Source organism: Vicugna pacos, chromosome X (genome assembly GCF_048564905.1).
Source record: "Vicugna pacos chromosome X, VicPac4, whole genome shotgun sequence".
Classification (NCBI taxonomy): Eukaryota; Metazoa; Chordata; class Mammalia; order Artiodactyla; family Camelidae; genus Vicugna; species Vicugna pacos.
The window spans coordinates 71,534,991-71,549,792 of record NC_133023.1 but is presented as its reverse complement, the minus strand read 5'-3'; the positions used below and the strand labels follow the sequence as shown (position 1 = coordinate 71,549,792).

Genomic DNA, 14,802 nt, shown 5'->3' with positions numbered 1-14,802 from the left:
GTGTGTTTAAAAAAACTTGACTTCCCAAGGAAAAGTATCTTTTAAATAATAAAGAAATTGGGGAATTTGTTTTCTTTTTAATATCCTACAAGAAAGGAAGATTCAATGTGACATGTAGATGCTTAATTCAAATCGCAAAGCTCTGATAACAAATAAACACAATCTGGTTCACAGAGTAGTTCTTTTTAAAAAAAACTACTTTATTTTATTGTGGTTAAGAACCCTTAACATGAGATCTATCCTCTTAAATTTTAACTGTACAATGTATTATTGTTGACTAAATGTACAATGTTGTACAACAGATCTCTAGGGCTTATTCATCTTACTTAACTGAAACTTTATGAGTAGCTTTTTTTATGATATCCAGAGTACAATTTATTGAAAGGAGATGCCTTGAAATTTTGATACATTTTTTACTTTAAATGTCTATTATTTGTAAAGCAGTTTTCGGATAATTATTTTCTAGAAATCTCATCTTACAAAGGAAAATACTAATGAAACAGAGGATTAAGTAAACAGACATTTTAATTTAATATTAAATATAGATCCTTGTTAAATCAGAATTTTTCTTCTAAAGACTCTGCATAGCCTCCTAGCTTTTAATAAACTGTGTGAAGTGCTCCTATTTAGAAGTTGGTTGCTAAAACACTAATTCTTTAAATCCTGAAAATGTACTAATGTGATTTTCTGCATGGCAGTTATGCACCAGTAAATTTGGCACATTATTATTAGACCTCTGTGAGGATGGAAAGTTACATACAAGAAAATATCTCAGTCTCTGTCCTAGGGAAATTTAAAATATACTGGGGAAAATAACTCGTTTTGTCAAAGAAATGAACTATATGGCTCTGTTATGTTTATCAAAAAGTATATGAAACTTTATTGTAGCTTTAGTAAAATAAGCCCTGAAAAAAATGAGTCAAAGAACTACATTCCACTGGGTAAGCGTTTCTGGAGAAGATAAGTTAAGTAAGGAAGTTAGAATTCACTGGCTGAACATGCACCACATTCAAAGCATTTTACATGTATTATGCTATTTAAAGTTTACCATGGTTCTATGAGGAAGGTACAATTATTATCCCCATTTTGCAGATGAGGAAACTGGGGCAAAAAGGGACTAGAAAAATTTGTCCAAGGTCACCGGAGGGTAAAGACACAGCTTATACTTATATGCACAAGATCTGATTCCAGACAGTTGAGTATCATCAAAATTTTGGGATTAGAACAGGGATAGGATAAGTATTTTCAGGAAGATTTTTCAAAGAAGTATCTATAGCATATATTAGAAGCTAGGGAGCAGCATGGAGAGTGCTGCAAGCAGATTGGCCATTTAGTCTAATTATTTCTGTAATTCTTTGGGTCATTTTTAACCTTTCTTCTGGAGAAGGCTAGGCGCATTCTCCTAATGCCAGATAATGAAATTGTGTTCATCAGAGCATTTGGTTATCTCTAAACAAACAATGTTTACTTTGTCTTCTAGATAGACAAAACACTGGTTATAAAACAAGACAGTCAAAGCTGCTCAATATCACAGTTTTGAAATTTTGGTTACATCTGTTTTAAAAGAGTCACTAAAACAAAGTAATGAATCTGGAGAGTTTATGGCTCCATTTCTTGTTTCTTTCTCTGTATTAAGTAGATTTTTTGATAACTAAAACAACAATGAGTTCATTAGCCATCCTGTTCATTTACTCACTTGCAGTCAGTCAAGATTTAATTTCCTTGCTGCTTCTCTTTCACGGAAGAGTTAGAGAAGAGTGAGTTGTTAGCTATCTTCACTTTGGAAGTATTAATACTGGATTTACTGAAGCATTAGTCTTTACTACATGCTAAGTATGTAATTTAACTGAAAAGCCTGCCATAGTGGAGAATAACTAAACCAAGGATATTAGTTCTCACCTTAACAACAGAATGTGACTTTGGGACACAAGGTAAATTCAATTTATTTTGTAAGTTGAACGGTATGGTGCACATATAAAAAAATAGCAATTCAAGCTGGTTAAACTCATTAGCCTTGGCCTTGGATCACACTTATGTAACTGGAATAGGAGTCCCTATGTGGCCCTGTGAATGGTATAATAAAAAAAGATACTTATCGAGTCTTTATGCATCTGATAAATAATTTACACAGATTAGTCCCTTAACTGTTACATAACAATCCCATAGGGCTGTTCCTATCATCAGCCTCTTTTTATAAAAAAGAAAACTGAGGGTTGGAGACGTGTGACTTGTCCGGGGTCATACAGAGAGTAATGGGCAGGATTTAAATCCAGGCAGTCTGACCTCAGAGCCTGTGCTGTTGCCTGAAACTCATCAGATCATCATAGTGCATCTTCCTGCGTGTCAATTTTACTCAGGGACAGGGAATCTTACATAAAAAAAAACTATGTCAATAAATTATGGAACACAAGTCAAATATTGGAAAGAAATGTATAGGTAAAATATATAGATTTTTAAGGGAGTTTTCTGCCTTAATTGGTAGCTTCAGGTTCTATCTTCAGGCTCCTCAAAGTACAGGTTCCTCTGCTGCTGGGGATACTAAGTGGAAAAATTCCTAGGATATTTTTCATTTAATTGTGGATTGAATACATTGGCATTTACTTTAAGCTCTGACCTCCCAGTGTTTGGCTGTTCACCAAATAAAGTCCTTAGGCATGTTAAATTTAATGAAAACCATCTTTTTCATTAAATTAGCTTGTTCTAATATACCGTGTCAATTCAAGCTAAGACTCTTGTGTAAGTCAGAGGAACTTGAGTCCGGATGTCCCTAAGGATGCTAATACCACGAGGACATAACTATTACCAGAGGAATGGAAGAGTGGCCAGGGTTGTGACTTAACTCCAGTTCCAGCACCTCTGTCCAGGAGTTCATTCACTTTTGTTCATTAAAGATGTATCGTAGAGTGTTAAGAACTCAACCTCTGGAATCAAATCATCTGGTTTCATATCTGGGCTCTTTTGATTATAAACTATGTGAACTTGGACAAGTTATGCACTTAGTATCCTCATTGAGGATACAGTGCTAAGGATGATATGAGGATAATATCATATAAGGATGGTATGAGGATGATAATGAACCCCTCAAGGGAGTCATTAAAATTAAATAGTAAAAGTAAAGCACTTGGTCCATTGTCTGATACATTGAAAGTGATAAATATAGTTATTATTATTCAGTGACAACTATGTCACTTACTACTTACTACAAGATGCTTATGCTTAGGGTAATTATCCATTATTAGAAGACCTAAACAATCTATTTACTCCTTAATCTGCCCCTAAACCAAAATCATTAACATTTGTGAAAATGACTTTCGAATATGTAACAATATATGTAAAAGTGTGTTAACTGCAGAATTGTTTGTAGTGACGAACGCATGGAAAGTCCTAGAATGTCCAGGAAGTCCAAGTCTGTGTACGGGGACTGGACTAGATGATCTCTAAAATCCCTTCCACCTCCAACAAGGACAATATTTTCACCCAGTGAGTTAGGCTTGACACCAATACTCTAAGCAATAGAAATGAGACAGGAAAATCTAAGGCATTGGCTGGGTGTTGAAAATTAGATCACATGCACAGTACTCTAAAATAAACCAACAGATAAAAAGTGAAAAAACGGTTATTAATATCAAGAACAGAATTCATTATTTAACACATTAGAAGTTTTTATATTTTAAGATACATGTAATTAACTGTATGCAAATTTTATATTCTTAACCTTCATAATGGTTAAACTAAAAAGTATCAAAAATAAACATGAGATGTGAGTTTGAGGTTTAGATAATGAAGATGTATAATTTAAGACTGTTAGGAAGTTTGAAAGCTCTCAAGAAAGAAAAGGGGCTGTGTGTGCTGTAAAACACTAAAACAATACTTGGTTTGGAGTTTTGTTTAAAACAGTGTTGATTTTTTTCCCCTTTGAAACAACAGGAGACATTCTATAGGTAGATAATGTCAAGCCGGATGAATGGCTGTCTGACTTTAGAACAATGAAGACCTATTATTATTATTAATATCACAGAGTTGCCAATATCATGAAATTTCCACCCTCATGCATGTTAGAGTTGGAAAATCTCTATTTGTAGAGGCCTATGATGCTTCCAAAATAGAAGTCACAGTATAGTCAGAAAGAAATGCTATGAGTGGCTTGAGACGATATAATAAGAAAGGTTTCTTTACATATAACCTTGATCGGTAATAATACCATGAAAAATAGCAAACAATATTGAATTTGAGATCTCTGTGCTATTATTAGCCCTGTTTTAGAGAGGGAGAATAGAAGCAATAAAAGTGAGGTAGTCTGCCCACCATCTAATACAGCTAGTAAGAGGAAAAGCCAGAATTCAGGCTCAGCAATTCTGACTCCCGAATCTGTACTAAATCACTTGGGTCATAATGTCTCACCAAGGAAATCAAATGCTGAAACTTGGTTATTATTGGGATTCTACTCTTTTAAATTCTGAGAAAGGGTTTTTAAAATTTTGTGTATGTTATCTGATAGAAAAATGACCACCGCCTCTGAAGAGCTGTGGAATAGGTATTTGTTCCCACCAGCAGGAATATTTGCAATTCCATAAGACTTATTTTTTCCTCAGAGGATGCATTTAACCAAATTAATTAAATATATTTGGGTATTCTGGATGAAAAATGGCAGGAAATACCATTTGGGCTTGTTCTACACACTGCCCAAATATAATGCATAATTTAGAAATAGTTACTGTAGTCATACATGCGTTTATGGACATCGCTCAGCATTCAAATCCTTTGAATTTTTCCTCTCTTTTCTAGTAGAATGAAATAAAATGCTTCCAAACTTGCAATTAAAAAGATTTACTTTATTTGAATTTTAGTGGGCGAATTCTTCAAATGAGTACTGTGGGCAAAAGATTCTTGAGCGTCCTTGTAAAAGTGTTCCTCCGTGATGTGGATTTACATTTTTGAACAGCGTATGCTATTTTTAAGTTGAAAACTAGCATCAGAGTAAATAATTAGTAACTAATTCTCCTTCTCTGCCATTGCATTAATTGTATCTGTTCTTTTAGATTCTATGCAGTTAAGGCTATAATGCCAGAAATGTAACTCACAAGTATTTCCTTTTAAAAATCAAATGTTATAGCTACATACCATAGCCTATTCATTTGTGTGTATTCTTATTTTAGGGATGAGTATGGAATGACATCATTTTGCTTTGAAAAACCAGACTGTGAAATAATAACCAATTTTATTACTATTCCTTTTTAAACCACAATTATTAACAGCTTGAAAATGCTTTCTATTTAATTTTACCAAACAGGTCTCTCTTAACAAAGGCGAGAAAAACAAAGGCATTATTTGTGCTCCTGAATAACGCTAGCTACCATTCCTGTGGCTGGGCTGTATAGACAGCCACACAACTGGCAACTCCACAAAATAGAAGAGCATTTGTGTTTCTTGTTTTGATTGGTTTTTCTAGGTTATTACTTCTGTTACTTGGCCCTTTCTGTCAGATATTTGCAAGAAGAAGTGAAAGGCTAAGGATGAAGATTTAGTTTCTGTAACTCTCCATTCCAATGAAATTCTGTTATCCAACAATTTGGTTCTATTTTCCGTTCAAATTAGGTGATTAAAATCAGTACACAAGGGAACAGCATAGAGAGTCCAACATAAACCCACATGAATATGGACAACAAATTTTTGACAAAGGTACAAAAGTAACTCAGTAGAGAAAGGAGAGTCTTTGCAACAAATGATTCTGGAACAATTGGATATCTATATGCAAAAAAGAATTTCAATTCACATCTTGTACTGCATGCAAAAATAGATCAGATCGAAATGTAAAACATAAAAGTATAATACTTTAAAAAAAAAAGAGGAATATCCTTGCGACCTTAGGCTAGGTAAAGACTTCTTAGAGATGATACCAAAAGCATGGCCCATAAAAGGAAAAAAAAAAGATGATACATTGGACTTCATTAAAATTACAAACTTTTTGTCTTTGAAAAACTGTAAAAGGCACTGTTAAGAGGATGAAAAAAATTAATGGATTGGGAGAAAATATTTGAAGAGCTTATATATGATAAAGGACTTGTATCCAGAATAGAAAAAGAATTCTTAAAACTCAATAGTAAGGCAACAATCTAATGGAAAAATGGCCAAAATATGAATAGATACTTCACCAAAGAAGATAAGTAGATGGTAAATTGGTACACAAAATGATGTTTAACATTGTCACTGGGGAAATGCAAAGTAAAAACACAGTGAAATACTCTTGCATACCTATTAGAAAGGCTAAGCTGCAAATTGTGCAACTATTTTGAAAAATAGCTAATTTCTTAGACGTTAAACATACACATACCATATGGTCCAGTCATTCCATGCTTAGGTATTTTTCTAAAGGAAATGAAACTATACGTCTATACAAAGACTTACACACAAATGAACATAGAAGCTTTATTCATAACAGCCAAAAACTCAAAACACAAATGCCCATCAATGAATTGTGATATATCCAAGCAGCAGAAAACTACTCAGTAACAAAATAGGAAAATGATTCTTAGGCATATAACAATATGGAAAAATCTAAAAATAATTATGCTAAGTGAAAGAAGATAAGCAAAAAGAGGGATATATTGTATGATTCCAATTATATAAGTTTCTAGAAAATGCAAACCAATCTATAGAAACAGAGAGCTGGTCAGTGGTTACCGAGGGATGGGAGGGGCATGATGAAACTTTGGGGGTGATAGATATACTTATTATCTTGACTGTGGTGGTAACATCACAGGTATATAGATTTATCAAAATTTATCATATTGTATACTTTATGTACAATTGTATCTATTATACAGTTGACCCTTGGACAACTCTGGAGTTAGGGGCGCTGATCCTCTACACAGTGGAAAATCTGTGTATAACTTTATAGTTGGCCCCCTGTATCCATGATTTTGCATCCAGGGATAAATTGAAAAAAATTCATGTATAAGTGGGTCCATGCAGCTCAAACCTCTGTTGTTCAAGGGTCAACTGTACTTCAGTAAAATTGTTTTACTAACACAACATTGTAAATCAACTATACTTCAATAAAAAAAGAATTAACTTGTTTATTCAGATAAAAATCTGTCTAGATGAACTCCCCAAAATAAAGAACAAAAAAGAAGCCCCCAAATAAAATGAATTTGCAATGGTTGGCTTCTTGAATATCTACAACAAAAGATAATGCTATAGCAGTTATCACTGTGTATTATGTATGTGTGTTTGTGTGGCAGGGGTGTGGGTGAGATTGCATATATGTTCATAACAGGGAAGGTGTAAACAGATGTCCAAGAGCCATGTTCCGCCTGAAATATACCAATAGATTCTGTGTTAAGCATCATCTCACATAGAACTATGAACATTTAACCCCCAAAAAAGAATATCATAAAATAATGAAACAAAGAACAGATTACTATGCAAGTAAATTATAGCTAGCCTTATGAAGAAAAATAGCATATTACATGCTAGCACTAATACTTATAAAAATAGAAAAAATAAGGTATTATACATAAATTAAATTCCTTATATGAATAAAATACTTATTTTCTTTTAGGGACTTGCCATTATAAAAGTAAGTAACAGACCAACAAAAGCTACAAAAATAAAAGTGTGTTATGAGATACTCAAGGTAGTGCATACACGTTAAAAGTAGATGGTTTAGAAGTCACCTAAAATCTATGGCTTGGGGAAAAATACTTCCAAATCAAAAGTCAGAATAGCTCATGAATATATTATCTTTGTATGAGGTTTTTTACAAGCTTTTCCCCCTTCTTTTTATTCTCCCTATTCTGTTCCAAGCTTTTCTGTGTCAGTGTGAGTGATTAAGTACTAATCCTTGAAAAGCATCTAAACAACCCTCTAAGTAGGTAATTTTAGAATGAAAGCTGTGGTTGAGTCACATTTGTCCGATATCATAAATCAGAAGAGAGGTATTTTCTATAGGAGTCACAGTTGTCTTAAATCAAGGCCAAAATTATTTTACCCTTAGGATTTCACCACGGATTAATTTCTTTCTCAGTTCAGTAGAAAAACAAGCAAGGGATATGAATAAGCAATTCCCAAATGGACGATAAATAGATGAAAAGACATTCAATCTTACCACTAATCTAAGAAATACAAATACATTATAATAAGAAATTAATTTGGAAATGTTCACTAAAATGTGAATAGTGATCATCTCAGGATATTTTAAGTTATTTTAAATTTCTTATTTGGAGTTCATTGTATTGACTTTTTTCAATCTACATGATTTTCACAAAATCTAAAGTTATTAAAAAACTGCCTCATTAGTTATTTGCAGAAAAATTACGGACAATGGATCCAAAAACAGAATTCAGAAACAGAACCAAGCAATTTAGTTAATACAGTAAAGGTGGTATTTCAAATAAATGTTAAGACAGGAACATGATCAAATAAATGGAACTAAGAAAAATAACTATTAGCTAAAAAAAAAACATTAAAAAACCTGGATCCCTAACTCATTACTTCAGAATACTAATTCCTGATCATACAAAATTTAACATGTATATGAAGGGGGAGAGGGTATAGCTCAGTGGTAGAGCAGGTACTTAGCATGTATGATGTCCTGGGTTCAATCCCCAGTACTTCCATTAAATAAATAAATAAACCTAATCACCTCCCCCCTCCAAACAAACAAAAACAAATAAACAAAAATAACATGTGTATGAAACAATTAAAGTACTATAAAAATATGAGTATTCATTAAAAAACATGTTCATCATTTTAAAGGAAAATAATAATTTGTAGAACAATATTTACAGCATATCTTCATTGAATTAAACCATTGAACTAAACCATTGTTTAGTACATGTTTTAACTAAAATTATAAAATGAAAGGATATGCACCCAGTAAGTTTTATTCACCATTATACCGTTATTGTCTACCACCTGTGCCAGGCACATGGCAGGCACAAAAATATATTAGCTGAATGACTAAATAAATGAACTTTACGTATTGTTGGTGGGACTGTAAATTGTGATAATTTTTCTGGAGAGAAGTTTGGCAATATGTATCAGAGAGTAACATGAGCATACAATTTATTCCAGCATTCCCATTTCTAGGAATTCATCATATGACTAATTTTTACAAGTGCATATAGTAGGTATCCAGGGGTAACTTTTTTACAACAGGAAAAAAATATGGTATGTTAGTGGAGAGATGATGTGGAAGTAGCTGCCCTACAATAGGAATCTGGTTAAATAAACTAAGGCAAATATTTCCATGGAATATGCATCTATTTTGAAAGAAGATGTTGATCATTTACTATGAAAGTATGGCCACAATTAATTGATAAATGAGGACATTATAAAACATACTGTCACATAGATAAAACAATGTATATAAATAGACAGCTGTGTATATGTACAAAGAAATTTCTGGAAGGAAATGCATCAAAATGCTAACAAGTTATTTGATTAAGACTGCATGTTTTTATTATCACTGGAATTTTCTATATTGTATTTTTCCTTACAATGTTTACATACTTTGACAATCAGGAATAAACAATAAAAGTAAATTCATTTACAAAATAGAAAATAATAATGTTTCCTAACTTTTAAAAAAAGGGCTAAATGACACAGCATAAATCCTATAACAAAAAAGGCAACAGAAAGGTTACTCTAACTTTAATATTTTTCCTCATTTGAAATGAATAATTGATCATATTTTATATTTTAATTTGCTACTTGTCTTCTATGAGCAGGTTTAGAAAGTGAATGTGATTAACTAGGTTATTTTCTACAGTAGTATTCCAAGTCACCTCTGGATTTTTCTGCTTCCATAGAACTATTAAGATAGCTTCCAATTAAGTCTTTAAAGTAGTGTACCTTGTGAATTTTTATTCAAATACAGATAGGAAATGCTTGTCAATCATAAAAACGGGCTAAATATGTTCCTTACCTTTTAATGAAAAGTAAACACTGGTCTTTTGGGTTGGACCAATGGAGTTGTTCTGTAGCAGAAAAGAATCCTGTAAAAAACAAGATACCTCTTTTTAAACTTCATTTTGCAAGTGTATTCACATATTACTGGACTGTAGATCATACTTCAGTATGGCTAGAATTTTACAATGTTAGAAGGAAACTGGTGGCAGATGACACTGTAAAGTACACCCTGATAAGAGGACACAGTTTCATCAGCACAGATTCCCCCTCCCATCCTGCTATTCGTGTAACTGAAAACTGCTGCACCAAAGTATAGAACAAACCGTCTGCTTTTAAATCATACTACCTAACATTTGAATACCCTCTTATTTTATCTACCAGGTTGTTACAAGCATTGAGAAGGACTACGTGGCAAATTAGCAGCAAGGTTGGGGTCTAGTATATGCCAGCTGAAAAAGAGAAATAGAGTAAAAATGGTGTAACTGACTCACGGCAACATGGGTTCGCAAACCTTGTAGATGCATATAAACCAGACTTGCCAAACATCACAGACAGCACTTATTAAAACTGCTACGTGTAATGCAATATGCCTGCTTTCTAGCCCCTCCCCCCTTTGCCAATAAACGACTCCCCTTTTATCCCCCCGGTGTAAAAACACATGCTCATAGCATATTAAGATAAAATAAAGAGAACTTTAAAAATCACCCATAATCACACTACCCAATGATGTCATTTGGAGTATTTTCATCCAATTTTTTAAAAACAGATTTTTGTCACGAGGCCCCTGACAAACCAAACGGGAATTAAGGATGAGCGGATGGGAGAAGGATAGTCCTCTTCCCTTGTTAGGAACCATGACTGGTATTTTTACCTCATATCTAAGCTTTTTTTTTTTTAAATTATAAAACTAAGACAGAGTTTTGAGGGGAAAAAACATCTTCCAGGGGTGTGTGCCTCTGCTACCAAGGAGCGCCTGGGAAGGTGGGCGGAGTCTCGAGGGGGGGCGGTGCGTTTGGTCACTCATTGGGCTTAGTGACTATCAATCAAGTTTGGCCAGCAAATGAGGGGCGAGCTAAAGGCACACTGGGAACTAAATTAACGGGAGGTCTGACTACGAGGGGAGGGGGCTCGCTATCCAAACCGTGAAGAGATCGTGGGGTCTCGCACTGCGCCATTCGGCTGCGGCACGCGTCTGTCGGCCGCAGCTGCAGCCGGGAGAGGCCTTGCCTCCTCCGCTCTCGCCCAGGCCAACACCGCCGGTGCCACCTCTGCTGCGATCGCCTCAGCCCAGCCCAGCCCCGCCCCGCCCTGAGCTACTGCTGCCTTCGCCGCTGCCACCTCCGCAGCCCGGGCCTCCGCCGCTTCCACCCAAGCATCCGTGAGTCATTTTCTGCCCATCTCTGGGCGCGCGGTCTCGGCGGTAGTCACCACCCTCAGTGGTTTGCAGGCTTGCAAAAATGGCAGAAGCGGATCCGAACAGGGTCTCGGAACCTGCCGCCCAGGGGGTTGATGAAGAGATGATGGCTAGCTCCTCTAGCGATTCTGGGGAAGAATCTGACAGCAGCAGCTCTAGCAGCAGCACTAGTTGCAGCAGCAGCAGCAGTAGCAGTGGCAGCAGCAGTAGCCGCAGCCGCTACTATAGAAAGAAGAGGGTACCTGGGCCTTCCAGAAGGGCGCGGCGGGCTCCGTCGGGTAGAAGTTTCGTGGATCAGCTGCCTCGGGCAGTTCGAAATCGTGTGCAGGCGCTCAGAAATATTCAAGATGAATGTGACAAGGTAGACGCCCTGTTCTTAAAGGCAATTCACGATCTTGAACGAAAATATGCCGAACTCAATAGGCCTCTATATGATCGGCGATTCCAGATCATCAATGCAGAATATGAGCCTACGGAAGAAGAATATGAATGGAATTCAGAGGATGAGGTGTTCAGCAGTGATGAGGAGGCGCAGGAAGAAGGTCCCAGTGAAATGCCTGCCTTGGAGGGTGAGGAAGAAGATGACCCTAAAGCAAACCCCGAGGTCAAGGCTGAAGAGAAGGAAGCTCCTAAAGAAAATCCAGAGGCCAAGGCAGACGAAAAAGCAGAGTCCAAAGATGTTCTGGAGGCCAAGCCTGAAGTGAAGGAAGAGCTTAAAGAAGCCCCTCAGGCAAAGGCAGAAGATAAAGAACAGCCCAAAGCAACAGAGGTGAGAGCAAGGGCTGTGGGAAAAGAGGCTCCTAAAAGAGTTCCTGAGGTCAGGCCTAAAGAAAGAGCTCTTAAAAGAGCTCGTAAGGGAAAGCCTAAAAGAGAGGATCCTAAAGGCATTCCCGACTATTGGCTGACTGTGTTAAAGAATGTTGACAAGCTGGGGCCCATGATTCAGAAGTATGATGAGCCCATTCTGAAGTTCCTGTCGGACGTGAGCCTGAAGTTCTCAAAACCTGGCCGGCCCATAAGTTACACATTTGAATTTTGCTTCCTACCCAATCCATACTTCAGAAATGAGGTGCTGACCAAGACATACATAATAAAGTCAAAACCAGATCACAACGATCCCTTCTTCTCTTGGGGATGGGAAATCCAAGATTGCAAAGGCTGTAAGATAGATTGGAGAAGAGGAAAGGATGTTACAGTGACGACCACCCGGAGTCGCATGACTGCGACTGGAGAAGTTGAAATCCAGCCAAGAGTGGTTCCTAATGCATCATTCTTCAATTTCTTTAGCCCTCCTGAGATTCCTACGATTGGAAAGCTTGAACCACGAGAAGACGCTATCCTGGATGAGGACTTTGAAATTGGTCAGATTTTACATGATAACGTCATCCTGAAATCAATCTATTACTATACAGGAGAAGTCAAGGGTACCTATGATGTTGGTAAAGATTATGGAAACAGAAAATATCGAAAATAAAAAAGAGGCTGCCTTAACGAATTGGCAAGAATCTCAAATAAGTGAAGCAGGTTTATATAGCCTTGAGGGGAAAATAAAACCTGCCCTATAACCTTAACACTAGTATTTCACACAGTCTTGTGTTTTCATATTTTCTTGGTAGCCTAAAATATTGTCTTAAAGTGTCTAAGTATCAGTTTATTCTATCTAGCCTGTTGTAGTGTAATATTCTTCAAAATATGTAAACTGCTGTCAGTTATCTAAAGCATGTGAGTTTGGTGCTACAGAGTTTTGATTTTTGTGAAATCCTTTTGTCATATTCCTCTTAGAATGCAGCTGTGAAAACTGTCAGAATTGTTAACTGAGACAAATATTTGCTTGAAAAAAAGTTCCTAAAGTATCAATGCAAGTGTCTTTTTTTTTCCTTTTTCCAGCCCAGAAGACCAAGGGTTTAAATCTGCTTGCACTAGCTGTGCCTTCATTACTTTGCTATAGAAATACAGTATTATACTAACTAGAACAGTGCATTGTGAAATTTGACTGCTTGAAAAAAGATTAATATACAATTAATAATGATAATGTCCATCAAGACCATACATGATATGACTGTGAGCTTGTTAATGTGACATAGTGGTTTACAAATTTAAGCATAACGAAGTTACTGTTTACCACTGAGGTGTTAATATGACCTAGTATTTAAAAAAATTTGCTCCTCTTATACTGTGTAACTGTAAACTAAAGGTACTAACCACATTTTCTTTGTAATATGTTCTATTTTGCCTTTCACTGGAAATGATCACTTTACATCCTTTGGTATTTTTTTTTTCATGTTCTTCTTGCAACCTAAAATAAATAAATGTCAAATAAAGTGTATCGTGTTATAAAAATCTACCATTTTTTCCTCATTACAAAAAAATGGGTGCTTATTATAGAAAAAGTAGAGAATCGGGAGGAAGAGGGACATTTGAAAAATTATAACTATAATTAACATTCTCATGCATTTCCCAGATCTTAGCTCTTTTTTGGAGGCTATACATTCAAGTGACTGGGACTGGGGAGGAGGAAGAGAAGGGGAGGAGGGAGGAAGAGGGAAGGGGGAGTAGGGTAGATGAATAGAAAGTGAGGAGGCAGAAGGGAGAGGGAGGGGAAGAGGGTGGGAGGGAGAAGGAAGGGAAAGGAGAGGTGGGAGGGGAGGGAGGGAAGTGAGGAGGGAGTGGGAAGGGAGGAGGGAGAAGGGGAAAGGAAGGAGGGTGGGGAGCAGAAAGGATGGAAGGGAATCGGGGTTGGGGAAGGGAGGTAGGCAGAAGTCCCTCACCCAGCAAAAACATCTATATAAGCTGTTGCTTTCACCTCCAAGAGTAGGTTGGGTAAATGACCCAGGCCCACCTTCCACAGTAACTTGGGAGGAGGTCTCACTCCGAAGTGTGGTTTATTTTTCCTTATAGGTGACATGATGCTTTCACCACTTCTGCACCATGCAGCTGGTTACAGAGTAATTTGATCCTGAGATTTTGCTTTGAACTTCAGGTGAGGAAGAGGCCTCTTAAACTCAGTTTACCAGGGAGTTTTATACTGGGCACCAGGTCACGAGCACAACAGATACCTTATTTCACAACTGCCCTTTCCCCATCTGCATATATTTTCCTTCAAGACCTTACAGGAAAGAGGTGTGACAGGAGGAGGACAGCATTTTGGGAATCTCTGGGTCTCTAGGCATAAAATTATGTAACAGTCTTCCCAAATCCCACCATATATATAGTTTAGTATCAACATTTATCCTTGCTTAACAATAATCCCCCTGTCCATAAACGTAAACATATTTTAATCCATGGAATATATATTTAACCAATCACTCATGTTTGGATATTTAGGTTATGATTTATACAAAATCAGAAAGCAAATTCTTGCTTTTATCAATAGCACTGCAATTCTGAGAATGCCTTTTAGTTCTTAGATTTTTGCATACATCAAGGAGTTGCGGCAGCAGATTTATTTATACGCCAGTGCCAAAACGAAGACTATA

General features: G+C 36.3%; 2 protein-coding genes across 3 annotated transcripts in view; one reads left to right on the top strand and one right to left on the bottom strand.

Annotated features, from left to right (window-relative positions):
• Positions 1-10,891, bottom strand: part of FAM133A (family with sequence similarity 133 member A) — a 30,325-nt gene extending 19,434 nt beyond the window's left edge. The window contains exons 1-2 of one of the 2 annotated variants that reach the window (XM_072956410.1): positions 10,784-10,891; positions 9,929-9,998 (exon numbers count right to left, since the gene is read on the bottom strand). The gene's annotated coding sequence lies outside the window, so the exon portion shown is untranslated. Of the gene's footprint in view, positions 1-9,928; positions 9,999-10,403; positions 10,504-10,783 lie in introns of those variants that run through there. The other variant, XM_072956411.1, reaches the window with a different exon arrangement.
• Positions 10,892-10,999: 108 nt separating this feature from the next.
• Positions 11,000-13,670, top strand: NAP1L3 (nucleosome assembly protein 1 like 3). The gene has a single exon (XM_006210244.4). The coding sequence runs from the start codon at positions 11,370-11,372 to the stop codon at positions 12,798-12,800; it is 1,431 nt and encodes a 476-aa protein (XP_006210306.1). The 5' UTR covers positions 11,000-11,369; the 3' UTR covers positions 12,801-13,670.
• The last annotated feature ends 1,132 nt before the right edge of the window (positions 13,671-14,802 follow it).